Source organism: Ahaetulla prasina, chromosome 8 (assembly GCF_028640845.1).
Source record: "Ahaetulla prasina isolate Xishuangbanna chromosome 8, ASM2864084v1, whole genome shotgun sequence".
NCBI lineage: Eukaryota > Metazoa > Chordata > Lepidosauria > Squamata > Colubridae > Ahaetulla > Ahaetulla prasina.
This window is the reverse complement of record NC_080546.1, coordinates 77,805,109-77,832,844: the sequence shown is the minus strand read 5'-3', so window position 1 is coordinate 77,832,844 and position 27,736 is coordinate 77,805,109. Positions and strand designations below refer to the sequence as shown.

Genomic DNA, 27,736 nt, shown 5'->3' with positions numbered 1-27,736 from the left:
TCAACTACACATTAAAATGAATACCTGTCAATTATTCATACAAAAGCATTCCTTGCAAAGTTTCGATATAGCAGTTGAGCTGCTGGGCTAAGAGAGGGAAGATACGATGGTGTTGAGCCAGCCATGCAACCTTACCATACTGCTGTTCCGTGTGAAACTCCTGGTCGAAAAGTGGGAGATGTAGATATTCAGATGTATGTATCTATATAACTTGCCCTTTTTCATTAGATTTCATCCAGTAATTTATTCCAAAACCATTCATTTTGATGGCATTTGTGGTGCTATTGTTGCATTTAATGTTCAGTTTTAATAATTCCTAATTTGAAAGCGTTTCCAAAATACATAATTTAGTGTTAGGCAGAAAATTATTTGAACAGAGCCAAACTAAACTTTATCACTGACATCAAAATAATTCAATGCCATGCTGTGGTAATTGAAAATCCCCAAAATATTAAGAATTCTGATCACAGTTAAAAATATAAATTTTAGGTTTATTGAAAATTAAATATTAGCAAAAGCAAGATTTTTAACAATAACTTTATAAAATGAATCACAATCAAGACAGACGTTTGAGAAACTACAAAATGAACCTATTGGCAAGCAGACTGCCATCTTGTGTGTTGCAGTACAATTTAATATGAATAAGGCATGGGAATCTTCGTTTTCAAACTTCTTTGTTCCAGAAATTATTTCTTAAAAAAGCATACTTCAATAGTTCCCAAACATGAACATCTTACATTTAAGAGTACAGTGACACAGCAACAATTTAAAAATTATGATTATTTTTCCAAATGCAGACATTGTACGTAGATTTGATGTGTGTGTAAATTTAAAAATGATCTTTGTTACTGCGAACTTAGGGTTTTAAGAGAAGACATATTCCAGAAAGTATTGGACACACTAGATTTTTCCATCCAAAGTTGGAGAAAAAGATCCAAATGGAGGAAGAAATCTGACTCTGAAAATGTCGTCCTGGTACCACCAACCTTAGTTCTTTCTAGCATTAGAAAATATTAAAAAGGGGGTTAAGACAGCTCCCTTGATTTGCCTCTCATATGTTCCAACTATGGAGGCTTCATCAGACATGAAACAGATGTAGATAAATCATTTCTTACAGAAGCGAGGTCAACAGGTGATCTCTATTTTTTCCTCTCAATTAATGGGAGTCCATGAAGCCTGTTAAAAGTTTCATCATCAAGGCCCAATAGTGTTGCTATGTCTGCTTTTTTTATTTTGTTATATACTGAATAGATCCTTTAACCTTTTAATTAATTCCAAATAACATACACTAGTAGTCACCTACGTCTAATTTTAGTCACACAATATATGTAACCCAGTCACAGTGGCAACAGCTTCTTGGAAGTATTTTTCAACTGTTCTTTAACATGGTTCCAAATTCATGTAATAATTTCACAAGAAAATTGTGCCAAATTTACAATTAAATACTTTAAACAATTTGTAGAACTTTGCTTTACAACTAGACAATATATTTAAATAATTGTGCAAATAGCAACAAGGTGCTGCTGTAGCTGAGGCAACTTCTGATTTGCAAGATTTTGAATTCATCTTTAATACTGTAAACTTGAACTGACAAATTTTAAATCTTGCACTTTCCACCATAGTAGTCAGTGGAAATTTTTGACAATAATATGATACATTCCATTTGTATATAGTGCAAATAAATATTTTGCTGCTAGATTAATTATGTACGTGCAATATTAATGGCATCCTTCTAATTTAACAACTATTGATATAGGAAAAATTTTCCTAATAGTTCTCAAATCAGGATTAAAAGTGCAAATTCTGGAAGAAAAAAAATCAGCTGAAGTTACAGCCATACTGTTATATTAAGGTCCAGGTAATTAATTATTTGGACTGGTCTCTGGAAAAATAGGTCAATATAGCTTGAATTTTTATCAAACGTTCTCTCAAAGACCTCATAGAAAGCACTGAAAGCTGATATTTAGGATCCACAGGAAGAACAGCTAGAAGCCACCAACACCATGCAGGTCCATCAGCTGTTTCCTAAAAAGAAACCAAATTAAAAGGAAATAAAACAATATTAAAACTTAGGACATTTAGGACAAAAATAATACAATGATGTGGTTATGTAATTGTGTTTAAAATGAAAATATTTCCTAAACTTAAAAATACAGTCCTCTTGACTATCATTTTTCATAAAATGCAGAAGTAAACTACTTATACTTAGCACACTTAAAAATACAAGTGTGTTTAAAATGCTAAGTTAAATATAGTCAGCAAAATTCCAGATCTAACTTTTTGAAAAAATCAGAATTAATCCAGACTGGATTTCCCCCCCACCCCGCCCCTGCTTTTTCAGTTATGCAGGCTCTCTGGTTTTTGCACTTCCTCTTTTTGTCTCACCTTCCTTAAATCTGTTAATTTAGTTACTGTATTACTCTCTTTACTAGAAAAAAATGTGAAGCTCAATTGTCTGATACTATAGTCGCTAAGTACCTGCAAGATTTCTTCCTTCTCTGGCATTGGACCAAAGTACTGAAGTATTTGGCTATGAAATTTATTTCTTAAGCTTTGAAACCAGCTACAAGCCTGGTTGTAAACAATATTATGGAGCTCTTGGAGTTTTCTCATCTCACCTTCATCTTTAACCTGCACATCAAGAAAGTATAGTGTAATCACCACATTAAAATTTAGCCATGAAACTGTATACAAATTACACAGCTAACATGGTATATAAAAAATAAAGAGCATTCAATCTTTACAAATGGAAAGGGAGGGAGGAAATGAACTACAAGGCAGCTCACTTCAAAATACCAGCAAGTAGGATCACAAAGCAAGTTGGTGTGTCAATCATTCAAAGCTTTGAGAACTGAGAATGAGCTACTGGCTTAAGCAGTATTTTTCAACTATTCCTTTCTCAACTGGTTTCTGAATGCCTTTCCTGAATTCACTTAGCAACCATTAGCCATTACTGGGCCATAGCTAATTCCTTATACAGGTGTCAGTTTGATAACTTCTAAATTCAGTGGAGCAGCTGAAATTCAGTGTTTCCTCTGCACTAGGATTATATTATGAAAATCTGCAACGTACAAGGAAATAAATGGGAAGGTCTAAAAATGCCATAAAAAGGGATGTTTCCTCAACAAAGGAGCTCTGCAGTGAATAATATGTACAACAGGGTTTCTAAACACTTTTAGGGCAAACATACTTTAGAAATTTTGAAAGTATGGCAGCTTCCCTTATAAATTGATTCATGAAGATACAGCCTGTGATAAAATGCACTTTACCAGAAAAAAATCCCAAAATTGTTTGCCAATATCTCCATATAATTTTTAAAACACCATCTACCATTTCTGCATACATCTGACTTTTTTTACATGCAGGTAAATAAATTTCATGGAAAAGTATCAGCCAGTACAACTGGCCATTATTTTTATTTTCTAAGAGTAGTGATGGGTCTGTGATGACTGGAAAAAAGAACCAGCAAAATAACTCTCAGTTGGATTCCTGAGGTAAATTGTATAGAATAGAGCAGGGGTCTCCAACCTTGGTCCCTTTAAGCAAAGCTGGCTGAGGAACTCTGGGAGTTGAAGTCCACAAGTCTTAAAGGGACCAAGGTTGGAGACCCCTGGAATAGAGAGGAATCTAACTCTCCCATTAAAAGTAGGAACAGAAAGATTTGGGTGGAGGAACATATCATAATGACTCTCTTTTTATATACATATATATCAGTCAGAATGTCTATTTTATGTAACAATAATAGTAACAGCTAATAATGTAAGACCAACCTGGACCAGTTATTGTTACTACAAACAGCTAGTTCAGCTAGAACAGCGGTTCTCAACCTGTGGGTCGGGACCCCGTTGGGGGTCGAATGATGATTTGCCAGGGGTCGCCTAAGACCATTGGAAATATGGGAAGTATACTTGCGAGTCGAAGAATCGCGCTCCAATGGTTGACTCCACAAGCCAGCTGCAGGCTCTTCAAATCGCTAGCCGAATTCGGCTTCAGGCGCGATGAATTAAAAAAGAGAGAAATCTTTGCTCTGATATCTCCCTCTCAAGCCAGCTGCAATCACTCTCAATTGCTAGCCTAATCTGGCTTCAGGTGCGATAAACTTAATAGGGGAGGAGTCTCCGCTTTAATGCCTCCGTCCTCAAGGCAATCGCAAGCAGTTCAGATTGCTAGCCAATACGGCTTCAGGCGCGATAAATTCAAAACAAAAATAATTTTACGGTTGGGGTCGCCACATCGTGGGGAATTGTATTAAAGGGGTCGCAGCACTATAAAGGTTGAGAACCACTGAGCTAGAAGATTGTTCTTCAAATTGAACTAGTTACTTGACTCCATAGTAACAAATGAGGTATAGTGTCCAAAAATTAAGTTGAACCTTGAACAAATTTGTTTTTGAAGCATATTCAAAAAACAAAGCCTGATTATTTTCTACACCAGTGGTAGTCAACCTGGTCCCTACTGCCCACTAGTGGACGTTCCAGCTTTCATGGTGGACGGTAGGGGTTTTGTCGGATACTGAAACACTTTCCTTTTTTTTTAATTTAATTGACTTTTAAAAAAAATTTCATAGCATTATTTAAAAACATTTTCATTAGGTTTTCATAAAATTCCCCGTGACAATTTAAATTTCTGAAAATATACTATTTGTATCGCCAGCACATAAGTTTAGTTGATGTTATGTAAGTGAAACTAAATGGTGCTATAGTGCAACTGCAAACAAAAGAGCCTCGTCCCAGAATAGCTCATGCATCTCTCCCCACACACCCAGCTTTAACAGATAAGCAGAGCTGGTAGCTGGCGCCCCCCGCAAACCCAATCCACAATGCGCGAGAGGCATGTGCAGATGATGATACACGTTATAAATCATCATTACTGTGGAACCGGTGGGCGGTTAGAAAATTTTACTACTAACAGAGATATGAAAGTGGGTGGTAGGTATAAAAAGATTGACTACCCCTGCTCTACACAATAGTCTGGTAGAGATTTCTAAAGTGAAAAAAAGTGGTATTCAGGTTGAAACTTTGTCTCATCAGCATAAAGTTTTATCCTTTAAATACAGAGAAATGCTAACCTCAGACTCCCCCCCACTCCAAATTAAATAGTTATTGAATTTTGAAGCACCATGTCACTGGAAAATGTTAAGTCCTAACCATTCATTTAGCTATGATGGTGCTGAGCAAATGATCCTTTTGATTTGTCCTCAAAATTCTGGCTCTCCCAGCATCCCTGCAACCATGGTCATAGCACTTGGCACCCGACTCACAAAATTGCAGTGAACTGGGTTCACGTGACTGATTTCCAATGTTCTCTGTTGGCTTCCCACAAACAGTCTATGAAGAAGCAGTCACAATCATGTGACGTCCTTTTTTAAAACCCCAAGTGGTCCTTGTTCAATGATGGCAACCAGGATTGTTGGAATTGTGGTCGTACAAAGTGTTGTCATGTGATATTACTATTTATGACATTTCTTAGTGATAGAAATTTCAGTTCCAATTGCCATCATAACTCAAGGATTGTGTCTCTCTATGTGTTTCCATAGCAGGGGTGAAATGCTCCCGGATCGGACTGGATCGCGCAATCCGGTAGCGATGGCGGCGGGTGGTTCGGAGAACCGGTAGCAATAATCCCTGCCCCCCCCCCCATGCCCAGCTCAGCCACGTGATCATCAGAGGGTTTTTTTGTTTTTGTTTTTAAAGCATTTTTTCGGCTGAAGAAAAAATGCTTTAAAAGTTAAAAAAAAAAAGCCTTTGATGATCGCGCAGCTCAGCTGTGTGCTAGCCAAAAAACCGGGGGGGGGGGAGTCCTTTTTTCTCCCAGCAGGCTTCCCTGAAGCTTGCTGGGAGGAAAAACGGACTCTCCCCCACCCCGTTTTTTGGCTTGTCCAGCAAACCTGCTGGAAGAGGAAACGGACTTCCCACCCCCCTCCACCCCGTTTTTTTGGCTTGTCCAGCAACCCTGCTGGAAGGAAAAACAAGGTGTGGGGGGGGGGGGTTTGTTTTTGAGAGAGAGAGAAAGAGAAAGAAAGGAGGCAAGGAAGGAAGGAAGGAAGAGAGGAAGGAAGGAGTACAAACCTGGCACTAGATGCAGCTTCAGAGAATAATCCAGGGCTGGAAGGGACCTGAAGGTCATCTAGTCCAACCCTGCTCCAGCAGGACATTGAGTTTCTGTCTTTTGATCCCCCAATCACATAGCCACGCCCACCCAGTCACATGAACCCCCCCACCAAGCCATGCTCCACCAAGCCACGCCCACAGAACCGGTAGCAAAAAAAGTTAAGATTTCACCCCTGTTCTATAGTCTACATCAGGGGTAGTCAACCTTTTTATACCTACCGCCCACTTTTGTAACTGTTAGTCGTAAAATTTTCTAACCACCCACCGGTTCCACAGTAATGCGCTGTGTATCGTCATCTGCGCATGCCCCTTGCGCATCGTGGATTGGGTTTGGGGGGGGCACCAGCTACCAGCTCTGCTTGTCTGTTACAGCTGGGTGGTATGGGGGGAGATGCACAAGTTATTCTGGGACGAGGCTCTTTTGTTTGCAGTCACACTATACTGCCATTTAGTTTCACTTACATAACATGAACTAAACTTATGCGTGGGCGATACAAATAGTATATTTTCAGAAATTTAAATTGTCACGGGGAATTTTATGAAAACCTAATGAGAATGTTTTTAAATAATGCTATGAATTTTTTTAAAAAAGTCAATTAAATTAAAAAAATGGAAAGTGCTTCAGTATTGGACAAAACCCTACCGTCCACCATAAAAGCTGGAACGCCCACTAGTGGGCGGTAGGGACCAGGTTGACTACCACTGGTCTACATTAAGTTGTGTTACTAAAATTAACAATAACACAGTCCTTGACTTACATTTAATGACCAAAGATACAATAGCACTTAAAAAAGTGTCTTATGACCATTTTTCACTGACAACTATTGCAGCACATGGTCACCTGATCAAAATTAAGATGCTTGGCAACTGGCGTATATTTATGACAGTTGCAGGGTCCCAGAGTCATGTGATCACCTTTTGTGACCTGATAAGCAAGTCAATGGGTAGTCAGATTCACTTAACAACTAGTGATTCTCTTTAACAACTGTTGCAAGATAGGTTGTAAAATGGGGCAAAACTCACTTAACAACATACTTAGCTTAGCAGCAGAAATATTGGGCTCAATTGTAGTCATGAGTTGAGGACTACCTGTACAGTTTCAAATTGGGAAAAGATCTAGTTGTTGTAGCCAAGAAGGATCTTAGAATTCCCTGTAGAATCTATTTCCATGATTTCTTAAGGAACATCCAAATAATCTACTTGGTCCCAACAAAAATGAAGCAGCATTTTGAAAAATAAGAGCATCTCAGGCTGCTGCTTTAGTTTGCAGCATGCTAATTCTCTTTATTATTATTTTTAAATGAAAAGAACCCTGGATTGTAAGGCCTTTTACACAAGTTATTCATGGCTGAGTCACCTCCTGCTTGGACTATTGCAAGGTGCACTAGATCAGAGGTCCCCAATCCTGGGCCACAAACCAGTACCATTAGGAACCGGGCCATACAGCTGGAGGTGAGCGTGGGATGAGCGAGCAAGCAAAACCGAAACCTTCCCCTCCCCATGCCAAAAAGTGTGGCGACTGCTGTACTAGCCTACTCTTAAACATCACTCATAAGCTACTTGGCCAAAAGGTAGCTAATATGTTAGTTGGGAAGTTCCCATGTTTGTTCATGTCACATCTCAGTTTTGTGAGCTGTCCTGGCTAGTGATGGGTTTTCTGGTATGATTGGTCTCTTTTGCCTGTTTAGCTACATATCTACCTTTCTGCTCTCATTGCCTATACTAAAAGACTAAGTAGAGGTTGGCGTACTGCAGCTTTATTTGATCTCCATAGCCACTCGTATCAGCGGGTGACTTTTATACTAAAGTATAAAAAACCAAAATAATTGATATCAGGCAGTGACATCTAGGAGACATGTTTTCTCCACAGCTGCACCTACACTACTGAACAGTGTTCCCCCTGGGCTCCACATGGTTCCAACCCTGCTGTAAAAACATGGCTCTTTTAGCAGACCCTGCTAAAAGATCTGTTCCGGGTCAACGCTGTTCATTTTCATGGTTTTGACTAAGCTGGTTTATTCTTTCTTCAATTTTCTTTAGCTGAAATGTAGCTTTTAATTCAAAAAATATATGTGGGCAACAAAATAAATGTATTGGCCTTTAAATTCCAAAAACGTTCAATAAATCTCACTATCAAAAATTATTATATCCTAAAAAAGGATACTATCTTGGTACTGGTTAATGGATTAATCAAGAAGCACATAATTACTCTGTTAATATTTTTAATATTTGTTAATATTTTGATAACTGTATTTGAGCATAATTGGTTTCCTTTGCAATATGTTCTATATTTATTTATTTAAATACATGTTTCTGAGATGTCTGTATCTTTCACAAATCCTCAAAGGGATCCATGGCCCAAAATATTTAAGAACCTCTGTCCTCTATAAACAAAAAATTAAATCAATAACTTACTAACATAGGATCTAAATGGAATTCTATATACTGTCGTTCACTGAAAGAATCCCTCCCTTCCTTCTATCAAATTAAGGGAACACTGCACATTGAACTACGGCTGTAATAATCAAGGTGTCTTCTTGTAGAGGCAAAAATAGATGTTTTATGTACCTTTATATCTTCTAAATCCTCAATGTCTGCAGTGCAATAACCATCCTTCATCCCTCTTCGAATAACTCGAAATCTCTTTAATCCAATTGTGTCGACAACCGATCGCCCATCTGGTAGATAGTCAAGATTTCTAACGTACAACATGCAGCCATAATCTGCAAATCTACAAGAAAGGGATACGGTTGTCAATGGTCAGCTTAAAAATGATTTTATACATTTTGGTTTCGTGATTGTGAATATAAACCTACCCATTTTGGGGGTCATGTACACACATCCCAAATTGTTTTGTTCCAGTTTCTATACTTCTTCGAATCATCAGCCTGTATCTTGGCTCAAAAACATGGAGGGGGCAAGGCACAGTTGGGTAGGCCAAAGTGCATACAAAGATAGGAACATTCCTTTTCAAGCTTAAAACAGAACGCAGAAAATAAGATATTAAAATTAGAATTCTATCATGCAGGAAGATTTAACTTGAGATATCTCATTCCTTGCCAATATCCTTTTCCTCAACATTATCTTATATCCTTGTATATTCTCTTCAAAGTGAATGGACCACTAGTCCAAGGCACACTGTGTCAACTTGTGGCTTTGAATGGACTATCATTCAACTTGTAAAATTATAGATAGCACTATTTTTCCTTATATTAAATACATAGTGATTATTTTCTCCAGTCTGCTGCATATTAATTCTTATATAATGACAAACCCTTTCAGTAACTTAACAAAAACCTTACAATTAACATATTATTAACTAAGAATGTTAAAAATCTTATTCCACTTATCTGCATAAATGGATGTTTTCATTACTAAAATTTTTCAGTTTGGTTTTGTAGTAAAAATTTACATATTATTCTGTATGATTACTGACCAAGACAAGCTTCATTGCACACAAAAGCCTGTGCATATGCACACATACCTTGAGAATTCAGCTATTTCTTCGTCATTAATTCTTTTTCTCTCAGATAATTCAGTAGGCAAATACTTCAATATTAGTTCTTCTAGCAACTGTGTAGTGCTGTATTCCCTACGTGCCAAAAACTAAATGAAAGATAAATTGTTACACCATTATCATTTCTTAAATAAAAACTGGTGGCTCAACAGACTAAGACAGTCTGTTATTAACACAGCTGCTTGCAATTACTGCAAGTTCAAGTCCCACCAGGCCCAAGGTTGACTCAGCCTTCCATCCTTTATAAGGTAGGTAAAATGAGGACCCAGATTGTTGGGGGAAATAAGTTGATTTTGTATATAAATATACAAATGGATGAAGACTATTGCTTAACACAGTGTAAGCTGCCCTGAGTCTTCGGAGAAGGGCGGGATATAAATGCAAATTAAAAAAAAACCTGCAGGTTTTTTCATATCATTTCTTATTTTTTCTATCTTTCCTATTTCTTTTAGCATCTTATGACTATCACTTGGTTGTATCTTATGATTTATGTTGATTGCTTTTATTTAGCATCCTATGACTATCACGGAGTATTCTGTGTGTCCAATCACATTTGGCCAATAAAGAATTCTAATTCAATTTCAAAGAATTAAGCAGAAAACAGCTGACCATACTGAACTTCATCTCTTGCCCTTTTATACGTTCAGAGAAATATATCATGCTAAATGAGAGCGCGTGAATGGATTTCTCCTAAGCATAAGTGTTCTTTCAACCAACATGATTTGCAAACAAGAAACTCATGGTCCAACACTTCCTTGCCTTGTTTTTAGAAATCCACAAAAGTATCTGCTAGTGTTTGCTCTTTCACTTGCCCAAATTCTGGTGCCCAAGGTTTGTATATATATGCAGCTCTTGGATGTAAGGGAAGAATAGCAGCAGTGATAGTCCATAACAAATGTGAAATGCTGTGTCAGAAATAGAATGGTACTGGCAGTCTGCATTCTGCCATCTCATCTCCATCTATCACCCCTTCTGACACAAATTAGATTCCTTTATGGATATGTATCCAAGTCCTGCAGCTGAATTAAAATTCTTTTAATGCTTAGACGTCTGGTTGGGTTCCTTGCACTTGTATGTTCCAAGGCATTTGCTTCCACTATACATACGCGACTGCATAGTAATACACAGTGCTCAAGCAAGGCCTGGATTAAGCAACAACACTGGCATTAGTTGGAAATAGAATATAATTTCTTTTAATGAAATGTCCCCCTGTTGAGAAACTCTGTTCACTCTTGCTAGTAATTCCCCAATTTTATGAAAAGATGTAAAGCAGTTCATAACTAAAAATCAATGATACTTTAGTATGCAGTTACTCATTTTTACATATTTAAAATAGTAAATGTGATAACATTCTTACATGTTAAAACTGTTTTTGGAGATTCTTAAAATACTATGAGATCTCGATAAAACTTGTCAGGAAAAAAACCTATTTTATATTAATCTACAGTCTTTCTTACATTTTTTTAAGAGGAAGATGTTGCAAATGGAAGCCATTTCCATTCACAGAATAAATAGTTATTACAATTCCACCAGTGTTTTTCAGATTTTGATTTTAACTTTGCTTTATGATAGATGCGTCTTATAAATGTTCATAAAAAGCATTACCTCTTTTAAGTTTTCTTTACAGAGGGGACACTCTGGAGCATGGTCCAAACAGCGTTGCAAACATTTCTTACAGAATGTATGGCCACAGGGTGTTGTCACAGGATGAAGGAAAAGCCTAAAAAAATGTTGCAAATTTTAGTGAATTATCATTAAGATGCAAATACAAATGAATCAGAAAAAAATAAATTGAAGGACACACACAAAAACTGTTACTAAAGATACTGTGATTCTCGACTTATAACCACAATTGAGCCCAAAACTCCTGCTGTTAAGCAAGACATTTGTTAAGTGAATTTTGCCCTGTTTTCACGATCTTAATTGCCACAGTTAAGTGAATTATTGCAGTTGTTAAGTTAGTCACAGGGTGTTAAGTGAATCTGGATTCCTCATTGACTTTGCTTGTCAGAATATCACAAAAGGTGCTCACATTAACCAAGGACATTGCAACCAACATAAATATGAATCAGTTGCCAAGCATCTGCATTTTGATCATGTGACCATTGAGATGCTGCAACAGTTGTAAGTGTGAAAATTGGTCATAAGACACTTTTTCAGTGTGAACTATTGAAAATCGTGGACTAGCTGTATTTATTAGTAAGTTAAAGACAAGGAACATTTCAATTAGCAATTTTATTTTACTTTATTTGTGTCTTTGAATCAGTGCTGATTCCTGGAGACTGTCTGGACAAGTTCCTCCAGTTTTCTTGTTAAGAATTCAGAAGTGATTTGCCATTGCCCAATTTCAATCTAGCCTGATGCCTTAACTGCTATCCCAAACTGGCTCTCCAGCAAAGAAAGCCAGAAATTTATAGAAGTATTAAGCCAATTTTCTTTCTTTTCAAGCCAAAAATAGACGGATAGTATGTTAATATTATTTATGAGTGTCATTCTGCGGACTTCTAATACCACTAAAAATCATCTCTGAGGCCACCCAGTCCTACAATAAGCTAACTGTGAAGCATATATTTTAAAGAAATCTAGCCAAAACCTCACCTTATTTTGCAGTCTTATTGAGGGATTTTGAACAAATAATGAGAGCGTATTAAACATGAATTTAATATTAAAGCTTCCTACTATATATTCTGATAAAAAGATCATAAATGTTGAAATCAGACTGTATTACCTCAAACACAATGAGCATTCAAAGTCTGCTACATCAACCAAATTTTCTGGAACTATTCCACAGGTGATTGAAAAGGAAGCATTCCCTTTTGCAGTTTCTAAACAAATTAAAACATGAAATAGTGCATAACTCATAAAACAATACATGTGACCAAATATTTATTTTCTTGTTTCCATCTTTACAAATAGTAGCATTTTGTTTGGGAAAAGGCAACTTCCTTTCAAAATAAGCACCTTTCTCTTGGCCAGAAAGCAACGGTTCAGAAAATACTCTTTTTAATACATCGTCTTTGGCATCTTTTTCTACTGAATCAAGAGAATTTGCAGACTGGGCACGTTGCAAACTTCCACCAACAGCGTCTAGTGTAATTTGTGGCTCTTCTAAGACCTATAAGAAAAGATGAAGAAACAAAAATTAACCTATTCTCTATATTTTTGATAATGAAATAGCAACGAATATTCTATTAGCAGATTCAGTTTTCAGTATTCTTTTATTTCTTGAACATATATACTGACCATTTCAATTAACTGACATATTAAACTTCAGTTAATCAGCATTAAAACATTTGCAATAGCAATAGCAATAGCACTTAGACTTATATACCGCTTCACAGTACTTTTCAGCCCTCTCTAAATGGTTTACAGAGACAGCATATTGCCCCCAACAATCTGGGTCCTCATTTTACCCACCTTGGAAGGATGGAAGGCTGAGTCAACCTTGAGCCTGGTGAGATTTGATCTGCCAAACTTCTGGCAGCCGGTGATCAGCAGAAGTAGCCTGCAATACTGCACTCTAACCACTGCGCCACCATGGCTCAAGACACAAACATACATGGAACACAAATATAAAACCAGTTCCAGTGATCTTCATAATTGTTTTGCATGAGAATATTTACTTACTGACACTGGGGTGAGCTGTAAACAATCATAAGAGTCTTCCATTTCAAATGCAGAGCTGTGTTTAAGTTGTTTACTTCGAATATATGAAGTATTTAAAGCAGATTCTTTCAATGTCTCACTAATGTTTTCTGGAGACAGCAAATTACGCAATATCTATAAAAATGACATTAAGGAATAAAATTTAATTATTACATTTCATATGTAACACAAATAATTTCTTCAACATTGTCTCAATATTTAGACATTAAATAGCTCAACATTCTCCCACAATCTGAAAGAAGTTTCAGAGTAACCAACGATTATTTATGCTAATGTTATTCCATTGTGTAATGTTACTCCACACATAGTTTTATAGTTACAATTGTCTGATGACATTTTGTTTAAATATTAGTTTATAACATTAATTCAAATGAAAGCAGTAGTTGCATAACAGTATTGTATGATCCTCATGTACCTCTTGGAGTCTACTGTATGATACAGAGAATACAATTCCTAGATTATCAGAGGGTTTTGATGACATAAATACAGATTTTTGGTAGCCTAAATACATTTCTTGGACTCTTACAAAAATTTTTTTCCTAAAACCATTCCCCATCTCAACAGCATGAAAATATCTGCTTTATTATTTTCAGTCATGATCTGCCTCTTATCCAAACTAATTTCTTAAACAAAAATAAGTCTGACGATAATTCTTTATAAGAATGTGTAAGTACCTTTTTTGCTTCTACTTTTGCTAAAACAAATCCTTCATCAAGGGATAGGCAATGAAGAAAGACCTTTAAGGCGTCTTCTACTGAACCAGCATTATTAAGTATTGTTGCTCTTCTGAAATATACCTGCAAGATGATTTTATGTATTAATATAAGACACATTTATTGTGATTGAATTTGCTGTACAAACCTAATCCTAAGCATATTTTTTTCCGAAGCTACTAACTAGGTTTAAGTTTGTTTTTAAAAACATTGCTAGATTCTCTGATGCTAAAACTAGAACTAAAATAAACTATACAGACATGAAGCTAGTGGAAAACAATAATATGCATTACTTATAGAGGAAATATTTTGGTCCAATTTTAAAATATATAATTACATCTGATTTATTTTATTAAGCGTTTAAGAAAAGGTAAGAAGGAAAAATAAAGAGTGAATATAGAAGAATAGTATTAAATTTTAAATATTTCACAGATTAGTTTTTAATAACAGATTATACTATATTGTTTTAAAAATTACAAATCACTGTAAGAATCCAAGTAACAGAAATATCAATAGCAATAATTAATGCAGATAAATTTTAAAATGGCATTAAGTATTAGAATGTTTTCTATCGAAGCAATTGAAGACTTTATATTATGAGAAACCAACATTTCAGATGTGATACAAGCTGTATATAAAGTTATAATATCAAAATGAATTCCAACTTGAATTAAATTCTATTATCAGATTTACATTTGAAATACAAAGTTATTCTGGATATTATAGTACATACTCCCAGGGCTCTATTAGCCATTTTTCTGCAGAAATAACTGGGTTCCAACAAGAAATTTACAGTATCCTTATAATATTTACTATATATAAAAGTGAATTTGGTATATTTTGTTTGAATATCAGGTTTAGTGACACTGTATGTATTTTAAAAAATATTATGTTGGGAAATTGAGCTTCTTAAATTTGTTTCAATCTATTAAAAATAATTTTTAAAATTGTTGACCTTTACTTCATTGCCAGCAGCTACAACAAAACAAAGCAATATAGCCATTATTTTCCAACAATTTTTGAAAATGCTCTCTCCATTTTAGCAATTAGTACCAGAGAAATATATCAGTGATAAAATATCTTAAGTGCTGTCTAAGTATAACATTCAGTATAAATTTAATTTTTTTTCTTCCACTGAAATTTCCATTGATGTATATCAATTGCTATACTGAAATTCTGCATCCATTTAATCATGTAATCTTTAACATGTTTTGTTTCTGCTACTGTTGGTTTCATCCACAATTTATAAAGAAAGCCCAGCAAATGACATGAATTTTGTCTTATGAAACTTATCATTAAATGGTGACCACATGGAGTAATACTTTTCAGTACATCAACTGACAGTCATTTCAAAAACAGGAACTGAACATATACTGTAGGTCTAAGGTTGTATATTTGGACTGTATATGTTTTGTTTTCAGTACAGAATAGTAAAACAAGTTTACTCTGTGGTAGATAAAACTCTAGTTCTTCATTTATTTATTTAAATTTTTATACCGCCCTTCTCCCGAAGGACTCAGGGCGGTGTACAGCCAAAAATAAAAACAGCAAGTATACAAAGTTAAAATATCAATTTAAAATACCTATTCCATAATGGCCGAATTAAAACCGTCAGATTGACCTAACCTAAAATACCCGATATAAAATTACAAAGGATTAAAACTTTAAAATTTAGAATTTAAAAAATCAGTCCAATCCCGCTTGAATAAATAAATGAGTTTTTAATTCCCGGCGAAAGGTCTGAAGGTCAGATATTTAATAATAATAATAATAATAATAATATTTTAATTTGTATACCGCCTTCTCCCGAAGGACTCAGGGCGGTGTACAGCCAAAAATAAAAACAGCAAGTATACAAAGTTAAAATATCAATTTAAAATACCTATTCCATAATGGCCGAATTAAAACCGTCAGATTGACCTAACCTAAAATACCCCATATAAAATTACAAAGGATTAAAACTTTAAAATTTAGAATTTAAAAAATCAGTCCAATCCCGCTTGAATAAATAAATGAGTTTTTAATTCCCGGCGAAAGGTCTGAAGGTCAGATATTTAATAATAATAATAATAATAATAATAATATTTTAATTTGTATACCGCCCTTCTCCCGAAGGACTCAGGGCGGTGTACAGCCAAAATAAAAACAGCAAGTATACAAAGTTAAAATATCAATTTAAAATACCTATTCCATAATGGCCGAATTAAAACCGTCAGATTGACCTAACCTAAAATACCCGATATAAAATTACAAAGGATTAAAACTTTAAAATTTAGAATTTAAAAAATCAGTCCAATCCCGCTTGAATAAATAAATGAGTTTTTAATTCCCGGCGAAAGGTCTGAAGGTCAGATATTTAATAATAATAATAATAATAATAATAATATTTTAATTTGTATACCGCCCTTCTCCCGAAGGACTCAGGGCGGTGAACAGCCAAAATAAAAACAGCAAGTATACAAAGTTAAAATATCAATTTAAAATACCTATTCCATAATGGCCGAATTAAAACCGTCAGATTGACCTAACCTAAAATACCCGATATAAAATTACAAAGGATTAAAACTTTAAAATTTAGAATTTAAAAAATCAGTCCAATCCCGCTTGAATAAATAAATGAGTTTTTAATTCCCGGCGAAAGGTCCGAAGGTCAGATATTTAATAATAATAATAATAATAATAATAATAATAATAATAATAATAATATTTTAATTTGTATACCGCCCTTCTCCCGAAGGACTCAGGGCGGTGAACAGGCAGATAAAATATAAATACACACAGTAATTAAAAACATCCCTTAAAAAACTAATTCAAATGCCCAAAAATGTTAAAAAACGTACTCCCCCGTAAAATAACAAAATTTTAAAAACCCATCCAATAAAAATAAAAATCAGGCTAGTCCAGCCATACGAAATAAATAAGTTTTAAGTTCGCGGCGAAAGGTCCTAAGGTCAGGTAATTGTCGAAGTCCGAGGGGAAGTTCGTTCCACAGGGTCGGAGCTCCCACAGAGAAGGCCCTCCCCCTGGGGGCCGCCAGTCGACACTGTTTGGCTGACGGCACCCTGAGGAGTCCCTCTCTGTGGGAGCGTACCGGACGATGGGAGATAGAAGCCGGCAGTAGGCGGTCCCGTAGATAGCCTGGTCCTAAGCCATGGAGCGCTTTAAAGGTGGTAACCAATACCTTGAAGCGCACCCGGAAAACAACAGGTAGCCAGTGCAGTCTGCGCAGGATAGGTGTTATGTGGGAGCTCCGAGCCGCTCCCTCAATAACCCGCGCAGCCGCGTTCTGAACTAGCTGAAGTCTCCGGGTGCTCTTCAAGGGGAGCCCCATGTAGAGAGCATTGCAGTAGTCCAGGCGAGAGGTAACGAGAGCATGAGTGACTGTGCATAAGGCATCCCGTTCCAGGAAGGGACGCAACTGGCGGATCAGGCGAACCTGATAAAATGCTCTCCTGGAGACGGTCGCCAAATGGTCTTCAAAGGACAACCGACCATCCAGGAGCACGCCCAAGTTGCGTACCTTCTCCATCGGGGCCAATGATTCACCCCCGACAGACAGCCGCATCTGCAGCTGACTGTACCGAGGTGCCAGCATCCACAGCCACTCCGTCTTGGAGGGATTAAGTTTGAGCCTGTTCCTCCCCATCCAGACCCGTACGGCTTCCAGACACCGGGACAGCACTTCGACAGCTTCACTGGGGTGGCCCGGGGTGGAAAAGTACAGCTGGGTGTCATCAGCGTACAGTTGGTATCTCACCCCAAAGCCACTGATGATCTCACCCAGCGGCTTCATATAGATGTTGAACAGGAGGGGTGAGAGAATCGACCCTGAGGCACCCCACACATGAGGCACCTTGGGTCGATCTCTGCCCCCTGTCAACACCGTCTGCGTCCGATCAGAGAGGTAGGAGGAGAACCACCGATAAAGGGTGCCTCCCACTCCCAACCCCTCCAACCGGCGCAGCAGGATACCATGGTCGATGGTATCAAAAGCCGCTGAGAGGTCTAATAGGACCAGGGGAGAGGAGTAACCCTATCCCTGGCCCTCCAGAGATCATCCACCAGTGCGACCAAAGCTGTCTCCGCACTGTATCCGGGCCGGAAGCCGGACTGGAACGGGTCTAGATAGACAGCTTCATCCAGGTACTGGGATAGCTGACATGCCACCGCACTCTCTACAACCTTCGCCCTGAAGCGAAGATTGGAGACTGGCCAGTAATTCCCTAAAACAGCTGGGTCCAGGGAAGGCTTCTTGAGGAGGGGTCTCACCACCGCCTCTTTCAAGGCAGCGGGAAAGACCCCCTCCCGCAAAGAAGCATTTGTAATCCCCTGGAGCCAGCCTCGTGTCACCTCCTAAGTAGCCAGTACTAACCAGGAGGGGCACGGATCCAGTAAACATGTGGTGGCATTTAGCCTACCCAGCAACCTGTCCATGTCCTCGGAGTCACAGGATCAAAGTCATCCCAAACCACCTCAACAAGACGGGCCTCAGAACCCTCGCCTGGATCTACCCAATTTTGATCCAATCCGTCCCGAAGCTGAGCGATTTTGTCGTATAGATAACCGTTAAACTCCTCGGCACGCCCCTGCAGGTCATCCCGTCCCCTGGTGTAAAGGGAACGGGTCACCCAAACAGGGCGCAAACTGGGGAAGGTCGCCCAGAGCGTGGTGCTCCAACAGAGAAGGCCCTCCTGGGGCCGCCAGCCGGCATTGCTTGGCGGACGGCACCCTGAGGAGACCCTCTCTGTGAGAGCGTACGGATGGGAGGCATAAGGTAACAGCAGGCGGTCCCGTAAGTACCCAGGCCCTAAGCCATGGAGCGCTTTAAAAGTGGTAACCAAAACCTTGAAGCGCACCCGAAAGACCACAGGTAGCCAGTGCAAACTGCGCAGGAGCGGTGTTACCTGGGAGCAACGAGGAGCTCCCTCAATCACCCGCAGCTGCATTCTGGACTAACTGGAGTCTCCGAGTGCACTTCAGGGTAGCCCCATGTAGAGAGCATTGCAATAATCCAGGCGGAAGTGACGAGAGCATGAGTGACCGTGCATAAGGCATCCCGTCCAGAAAGGGACGAACTGGCGGACCAGGCGAACCTGGTAAAGGCTCTCCTGGAGACGGCCGCCAAATGACCTCCAAACGCCAGCCGCCCATCCAGGAGAACGCCCAAGTTGCGTACCCTCTGTTGGGGCCAGTGACTTGCCCCCAACAGACAGCTGCGGTTGCAGCTGACTGTACCGGGGTGCCGGCATCCATAGCCACTCCCGCCTGGGTGGGTTGGGTCTGAGTCTGTTTCTTCCCCTTCAGACCCGTCGGCCTCCAGGCAACGAGACAGCAGTTCAACAGCTTCGTTGGGGTGGCCCGGGGTGGAAAAGTACAGCTGAGTGTCATCAGCGTACAGCTGATAACTCACCCCGAAGCCACTGATGACCTCACACAACGGCTTCATGTAGATGTTGAACAGGAGAGGCAAGAGAATCGACCCCTGAGGCACCCCACAAGTAAGGCGCCTCGCGGTCGATCTCTGCCCCCCTGTCAACACCGTCTGCGTCCGGTCAGAGAGATAGGAGGAGAACCACCGATAAACGGTGCCTCCCACTCCCAATCTCTCCAACTGGCGCAGCAGGATACCATGATCGATGGTATCAAAAGCCGATGAAAGATCCAGCAGGACCAGGGCAGAGGAACAACCCCTATCCCTGGCCTTCCAGAGGTCATCCACCAACGCGACCAAAGCTGTCTCCGTGCTGTACCCGGACCGGAAGCCGGACTGGAACGGGTCTAGATAGACGGCTTCATCCAGGTACCGGGGAAGCTGCCATGCCACCACACTCTCTACAACCTTCACCACAAAGCGAAGGTTGGAGACTGGACGGTAGTTACCCAAAATAGCTGGGTCCAGGGAAGGCTTCTTGAGGAAGGGTCTCACCACAGCCTCTTTCAAGGCAGCAGGGAAAACCCCTTCCAACAAAGAAGCATTTATAATTCCCCGGAGCCAGCCTCGTGTCACCTCCTGAGTGGCCAGCACCAGCCAGGAGGGACACGGGTCCAGTAAACATGTAGTGGCATGTAACCTCCCCAGTAGCCTGTCCACGTCCTCGGGAGCCACAGAATCAAACTCATCCCCATAAATTCGAATAATAATAAAATCCCAAACAACATCAACAAGACGTGTCTCAGTCATCCCATCCGGATCATCACAATCTTGGTCCAAACTATCCTGAAGCTGAGCGATTTTATCGTATAGATAACCACTAAACTCCTCAGCACGTCCCTGCAAGGGGTCATCCCGTCCCCCCTGGTGTAAAAGGGAACGGGTCACCCGAAACAGGGCAGCCGGGCGGTTATCTGCCGACACAATGAGGGTGGAAACATAGGAACGTTTCGCAACCCTCATTGCCACTAGGTAGGCCTTCGAAAAAGACCTAACTAGTGTCCGATCAGCCTCGGAACGGCTGGACCTCCAGGTACTCTCTAGGCGTCTTCTCCGGCGTTTCATCTCTCTCAGCTCCTCAGAGAACCAAGGAGCCAATTGAGATCTACGCCGGGTCAGAGGCCGCAAAGGCACGACACGGTCCAAAGCCCCAGCCTGTTCCCAGGCCGCAACTAGTTCTTCAGTCGTGCCGTGGGCAAGATCATCAGGAAACGGCCCAAGCTCCGTCAGGAACCTCTCGGGGTCCATCAGGCGCCTGGGACGGAACCAACGCATTGGTTCCGTCTCCCTGCAGTGGTGAGCGGCGGTCTGAAAGTCTAGGCGGAGGAGAAAATGATATTCATATAGTGATATATATAAATTTTGGATACATAATTTAAAATTCACATTAGATATAACAGTTCATGACCACATATAACTGCCCTTTGTACGGTATTTCAGGCAGATGTCTCTAACACATGAACTAAAATTCCTGTTTCTGCCATGAATTGAGAATATATAGCCTATAATCCAAAGAGAGGAACAGAATGTTTGCAAGTTTCCTGTCAAAGCATGATGTTTTGAATCTTCCTATATACTATACAAGTTATAACGCTTCTTTCATTGCTTTAGTAACTATCAGGGAGGTTAAGGAGACATTAGTCACAAATTACCAGCATTTTTCACCTTTGCAAATCTTTATATTCTTAATAATACAAACTATGCTACAGAATACAATACTTGTAGTTTACACATTTAAACATCCTTTACTTCAGAATCTTCCAGAATCTTCTCTTGACTTGACATTATATGTAGGTAGTTCTTGACTTATAACCATTCTTTTAGCAACTGTTCAAAGTTATAATGCTATTGAAAAAAATGACTTAAGACCAGTCCTCACACTTAATGACTACCACAGCATCCCCCTGGTCACATGATCAAAAGTTGAGTGCTTGGCAACTGGCATGGTTTACCATGGTTGCAGCATCCCAGGGTCATGGTGATTGCCAGCTGGCTTCTAACAAGTAAAGTCAATGCAAACAATGATGTAATTCACTTAACTGCAGTGATTTACTTAACAACTGTGGCAAAAAAGTCATAAAATTGGGTACGACTCACTTAACCACCTTGCTTAGCAACCAAAATTCTGGTTCCGATTGTGATAAATCAAGGATTACCTGTAATATGTCCAGACCCTGGTCATTTCTTTTGTAGAATTAAGGATGAAGAGCCATTAAGTCCGATTTCAGATACTTCAAGTTTGGGTCAAACATCCTTACAATTGCTTCCAGAACAAGAGTAGGATTTTCTAATCCATGGGTTGGATATAGTCAAAGGCTTTTTCCTTACAGGGGAGCCTTCGCTCTGCTCCAGTGTCATTTCATATTGCTGATTTGGTTTATTTGATTATCTGACTATATTATTTGATTATCTACCCTGTAAAAGATTTGTCTCATTGCCACAATTCTGTAGGACCAGAAAATGTTGCCAAGAGTATGAGTTTCAAACTGTTTCAGGCTGCAGGGACCTGTATATTAAACAATCAAAAATCCTGAAGCCCTTGATGAAGAGGCTGAGGTAATTCCGTGAGAGACTACAGGTTTTAAAAAGTTGATTTAAATACAGCCTTTTTTTAATCACTAGAACTTTGATCAGGGGCTCTGGGATTCTTTTTTCCCTTTAACCTGCAGATCCGTGCAGCCTGAAAAAGTTTGAAATCCATAATGGGAAATCTTTTCCACATTCTACAGGATAGCAGCAATGAAATATATTTTCCAAGAAATATACATTACACTTATTTTAAAAAACAATTTAAAAAATCCCAAACAAAACAAAACCAGAACTACTTTTGGGCATAATTTATTATTTCTTATGTTGGCCTCTTACATTAATTATGGAAAAATACAGAAACTTATGCTAAGTAAGAAACTTCATTTTGGGTTTAAACTTACCTCAGGCCAATTTGGTATTTTAGCCGTAACAGCATTCAGTTCATCTAGTGCAGATTTAAATTCTTTAAGACTAGCGTAAGATTCAGCTCTGTAAATTCTTAACATTAAATCACCGGGATCTAAAAGAAATACACACCTAGTTAGAACACAGTTTACTGAACCCAATTGTAAAACTTTAAACAGCATATGTAATATAAACATAGAGAGCTAGTGATTCAGACAGTGAGTTCTAGTCCTGCCTTAGGCTTGAAAGCCAGGTGAGTGACTTTAGGCCAGTGGTGGGATTCAGCCAGTTCGCACCACTTCAGGAGAACCAGTTGTTAACTTTCTGAGCAGTTTGGTGAACTGGTTGTTGGAAGAAATCATTAGGGCAGAGAACTGGTTATTAAATTATGTGAATCCCACCACTGCTTTAGGCCAATCACTCTCTCTCAGGCCATGGTGTCAGGCTTGGGTGACAATCCCTATCACACCCACTGGATCAACATTTGATTGATCTGAAAAGGAGCCTTACACCTGTGAGGAAAAATAAGAAAAAAGTAAAGAGAACAGATATTCAGATGGTAAAATAATCATGCAGAAAAATGCCTCCTTGACTGAAGAAGGTATATCGTAATTTACATAAGATCATATGTAAATATATTTATGTATTAAAAAGCAAAGAGGGCACAATTCAATGTTTCCTGTCTTTTTTTAGCAGTACATTTTATAACTGATAGTTCCATAAAACAGTTACAAATATGAAAAAAGAACAGCCAAAATCAATGCAACTTTTGATTAAAAGTTGACTAATCTTCATTTTAAAGGCTATTTGCTTATGGCAGGGATTAAGTTAGGAAAGAACCATGCTATAATTGTATCTCCAATGTCATGGGAAGTTGTGAAATTGTAAAGAAACAAAAGCACATAATTTTAAAAGAACCCTGAAGTGCTAATTTTAAGAAGCACAAGAGTTCTTTTAAAAAAAAAATTAGCAACTTAAATATATTTACAAACATTTTTTTAAAAAAACCTATTTTGTTCATTTCTCCAAATTGAACCTAGGCATAATCAATTACATTACTAGATTAAATATTTTTGTCTTTCTTTTCTAATGTGTCAGTAATGAGGGGAAAATGAAATTACATCAATATTCAAACATTTTTCTGATACGGTCACATCAAAATCTGAACTCAATGATTCTATGCGAAGAAAGCAATACAAAAGCAGCACACCAAAATTATATAATTGCTGTCTTAGTGACACAGCTTTGGTTAATAACTTGGAGCAATTTTTAAAACTGTCATAAGGCTTTATTACTCACACTTGGAATCTTATTGTGTTAATGCACAATAAAAAAAAACATTTACAATAGAGCTGAAGTTCTTTATAACTGACCTCTTAAGACCTGGTGTTTACAACTTCTGTTGATAAAGTCTAATGCTACATTAAGTAAACAAGGTGCATTTTAAAATTATTATATTCTATTGTATTAAACTTTTACAAAAATAACTTATAGTATGCTTTTGCATTAGTTTACTGTTACTCCGCTCCATTTATGTCAGACTGAGGACTTTTACTGCAGTTATTTCTACATCTCATTATCTAATAACTATACCTCAGACACTCAGAATTATCCTTTTTAGGACATATAAATGCCCTGAATTGAGTGTTTTTAATGCTTTGGAATTCATATATATATATTAATTGAGTTCTTTGACAAAATGATCAAGTGTAAAAGATCCCTCTGCAATATGAAGAAATCTGGTTTCAAATTTCAAGTCGAAACTATGCTAACCTGATTAAGCTGTTTCTTTTCCTGCATGTTTTAATTTTAGAAAATTGCAATATGAAGCTCACAGAATCTTAAGTACAAAATAAAAACTGAACAATGTTCATAAAGAATAAGTGTTTTACACATGTATCCACTTAGTCTGTAGTATGAGAAACTATCAGGAAAACAATCAAATTTAATGTCAAGGTGGTTATAAAGTCATAAAGAAATATAAATATAATTAAGTACCCTTAATATTTTTCACATTGCACTCTAAGTACTTACTATTTAAGAATGCACTAAGTTGCTAACTGAATTACACTAATCTCTTGACCTCAGTGTATTCAAATCTTTGCTCAGCAATAAGTTGATGAAAGCCCTAGCTGCCTATCTATGATATCACCAATATTATACAATATTTCCCTTTCCACACCCACATTTCCTTATGTAATCAGCACCAGCAGGTGAATTATCTAAATGCTTGAGGGAGGCTCCATATAATCTTCCTTTGCCTAAAATTACTAGGTCACGAGTGATTCATAATCCTCCAAACAGGTATATGAAAATATTTTCAAGGCATTTCCTAAAACATATTAAACTGTCCATCTAAAGATTTCCTCATTTTACGGTGCATAAATTCTGAAGATGGCTTTTGAAATATGATGGTTGTCTCTAGACAATTAAAGCACACAGTAACCTGTCTCCTAGTTGCTATGTTAACAATGCACACCCTGAAGAATGTATCTAAGTTAACTTTGCAGCCCATCTGTCCCTGTAAGGAAATAGCATGCCAACTTCTGTATCTTCTGCAGAATTGTATACAGCCAAGTATAAAACAAATAGCTTTGCTGTGATATTGCGAACACAGAAAGCCGTTTTAGGACAACTACCCTTTCACATCTCACTGTAAATTACTTTATAATTAGCCTTTTTATCTTTGCATATACATTAAGAAAAAAATCCAGTGTGTTTATGTTCCCTGTCTAAAATTGCTATTTCTTACAGCAGCCAGCAAAAATAGATAGTCCTCAATTTAGGACTACGATTCGCCCAGACTTTCTGTTGCTAAGTGAGAAACTTGTTAAATGAGTATTTTTACAACTTTCCTTGCCGTATTTGTTACGCGAGTCACTGCAGTTGTAAATTAGTAACCCGGCTGCTAAGTGAATCTGCCTTTCCCCATTGACTTTGCTTGTCAAAAGGTCAAGAAAGACAATCACACAAGCCGGGGGACACTGCAACCGGCGTAAATATGAACCGGTCGTCAGGTATCTGAATATAAATCCCGCGACCAGGGAGACGCTGTTAGCAAGTCGTAAGTGTGAAAAATGGTCACAAGACCCTTCTTGTAACTTTGAATGGTCCCTCCAATGAACCGTTGTAAGTCGAGGACTACCTGCGCTGGCCTCCTGGAACGGATTGAAATTGGGTTTACTTGTAGATAAGATACTTTCACGGGAAAAAAAACTAGCTAGTGGAAAAAGAAGGCATGTCATTATTACACAACATAATCCGATGAACCAATCTTTGAACTTCCGAGCAGCTTCCCGACCAGCCGGGGATCTGCAACATCCCGGTGTGTGTGTTTGTGTGTGTCACATCCGAGGCTTTGCAAAAGCTCTAAATCCACCCCGGGATCCCGAATGCTTTCTCAACGCCATGTAACCTTCCTCCTCCTCGGGGTCTTTCACGATCCACCAAACCCGGGATCGGAGAAACCACACACACACACACACTTCACAGCCACACGATCTGACTTGCAACGGGTGTGTGTGGGGGACGTTAATAAGAAGGAAGTTGACGGCGGGGCCTCTCCTGTGCCCTTACCCTTTCGGAGCGCCTGGTCGGCGGCTTCCCGAGCCTCGCGGGGCCGCCCCTGCCGGAGCAATTCGGCCAGCCGTCGCCACGTCCGAGCCCTGGCGCATTCCTCCGGGAACCACTTCTCCGCCAAGTGAGCCAGGACCACGGCGACCGTGGTGCCCCCCAGCGTCTCCCCGCAGTGACGGCAACGGGCGTGAAGCCTCTCGCGGAGGCAGCGGCGGCAGTAGGTGTGCCCGCACGGCGCCGTCACCGGCTCGCCCAAGAAGCTGAAGCAACCCCAGCAACGGAAGAGCTCCGCCGGGATTTGGCCGAGTCGCTCCCGCTCGCCGCCAGCCGGGTCGTGAGGTGTCCCGGCCGTCTCGGCGCACACTGCTACCGGCGACGATGCCATGGCTTCCTTCCTGGGTTTCTTTCCGCCGGGACAAAGACTGAGGGGAGGGAAAGAGAGGCGTTGAGGGGAGGGAAGTACAGGACGCTACCACAGAAGCTCCCGCTCGCCGAGCTCTCTGGCCCGGGAATGGCAGGGCCGTCGAGCTGGGGGCGGGTCTCTCCCTCCCTCTCTTTCTCTCTGCGCTTGCGCTTCTGGCAGGCTGCGCGTTCGTTCGTTATTAGCCGTTAAGCGCGCGCATGCCCTCATCCTTCTCTTTCCCGCCCCTTTCTCTGTCTTCCCCCTTCCCCCCCCTTTTTTTTTAAAAAAAAGGAAGCCGCCGTCTCTCTCTGCTCTCCGCATAATTGGGTACGCCTCCCTGCCCCGCCTTTTCCTAAACCAGCGCGAGACAAAAACCGTCCACCTTCGCGTTTAAAAAACAACAACAAAACCAATCAACGGCGCCTCATCTGAGTTTCCACGCAGGCTTGCTTTTCGATTGGCTCGCCAGGGCGCGCGACCGGAGGAAAGGAGGCGAGGGGGCGGGGCAATTATAAAAGGCGGGCCACGTGCGTTGGCTTTCTCGGGACTTCGGCGGTTGGGGAGGAGGAGGAGGCGGGGCTAGGAGCGGGGGCGGGGCCGGGGCTTGGTTTCTGGGGGGGGTTGTTTGAACGCGCTATTTCTTTTCTGCGGTGAAACTGCAGGGTTGTTGTTTTTTCCTGTTTCTTCCGCGGGATGGTTTGCGTGTCCATCTTTTTAGCTCCGCCATGAATTTTGGGAGCTTAATTTTTTTTTGTTTATTTTACCTTGCAGGGGAAAGCTCTCTGATGGGAGCTGTACTAGAAAAAGTGGCAGGTGCATTAAAGTCCGGTTAGTTTTCTGAAAACTTTCAAAGGGGAAGTTTGTAGAGATCCAGTAACAGTAACAGAGTTGGAAAGGACCTTGGAGGTCATCTAGTCCAACCCCCTGCTAAGGCAGGAGGCCTGTACTAGGGATTCAAACTGCCGACCTTTCTGATCGACAAGCTTAGTGTCTTAGCCAGTGAGCCACCTAGTTAGGTGATTAGTAATTACCTAATCAGGTAATTCAGTAAGGATGATTCCCCGTCATCCAGGTCATGGTTGTCCCAAAGGTGCTTTTTTCAGGAGGCAACTGGACTTTCTTGTTTTTTCTTTTGAAGACGTTTCACTTCTCATCCAAGAAGCTTCTTCAACTCTGACAGGATAGTGGGGAATGGAAGGATTTATATCTCCTTTCAAAGGAGAAAGGCAATAATAAGCCCTTAACTTTGTGATGTTCTTGTAGCCTGCTTATCCTAATCAACCGCCAACTCGGGCATAGACTCCTTGCTTCAGCATAGCAAATTACAATATTTTTTCTCATTACTGCATCTTCTAAATATTCTAAACCCAGGATTTCAAGTCTGGT

General features: G+C 39.6%; 1 protein-coding gene across 3 annotated transcripts; it reads right to left on the bottom strand.

The window, feature by feature from the left end:
• Positions 1-470: 470 nt before the first annotated feature.
• Positions 471-26,542, bottom strand: LONRF1 (LON peptidase N-terminal domain and ring finger 1). 3 transcript variants are annotated; one of them, XM_058193752.1, is made up of 12 exons: positions 25,948-26,537; positions 22,368-22,486; positions 13,968-14,090; positions 13,255-13,407; positions 12,589-12,742; positions 12,356-12,452; positions 11,233-11,347; positions 9,595-9,716; positions 8,927-9,085; positions 8,679-8,841; positions 2,479-2,631; positions 471-2,025 (listed from the first exon to the last, which is right to left on the bottom strand). In XM_058193752.1, exons 1-12 carry the CDS (start codon positions 26,330-26,332, stop codon positions 1,867-1,869), a joined length of 1,902 nt encoding a protein of 633 aa, XP_058049735.1. In that variant the 5' UTR covers positions 26,333-26,537; the 3' UTR covers positions 471-1,866. The 3 variants fall into 3 exon arrangements, with proteins under 3 accessions (XP_058049735.1, XP_058049737.1, XP_058049736.1); XM_058193754.1 differs by lacking the exon at positions 8,927-9,085 and having other exon boundaries at positions 25,948-26,542; XM_058193753.1 differs by lacking the exon at positions 2,479-2,631 and having other exon boundaries at positions 25,948-26,541.
• Between the last annotated feature and the right edge of the window lie 1,194 nt (positions 26,543-27,736).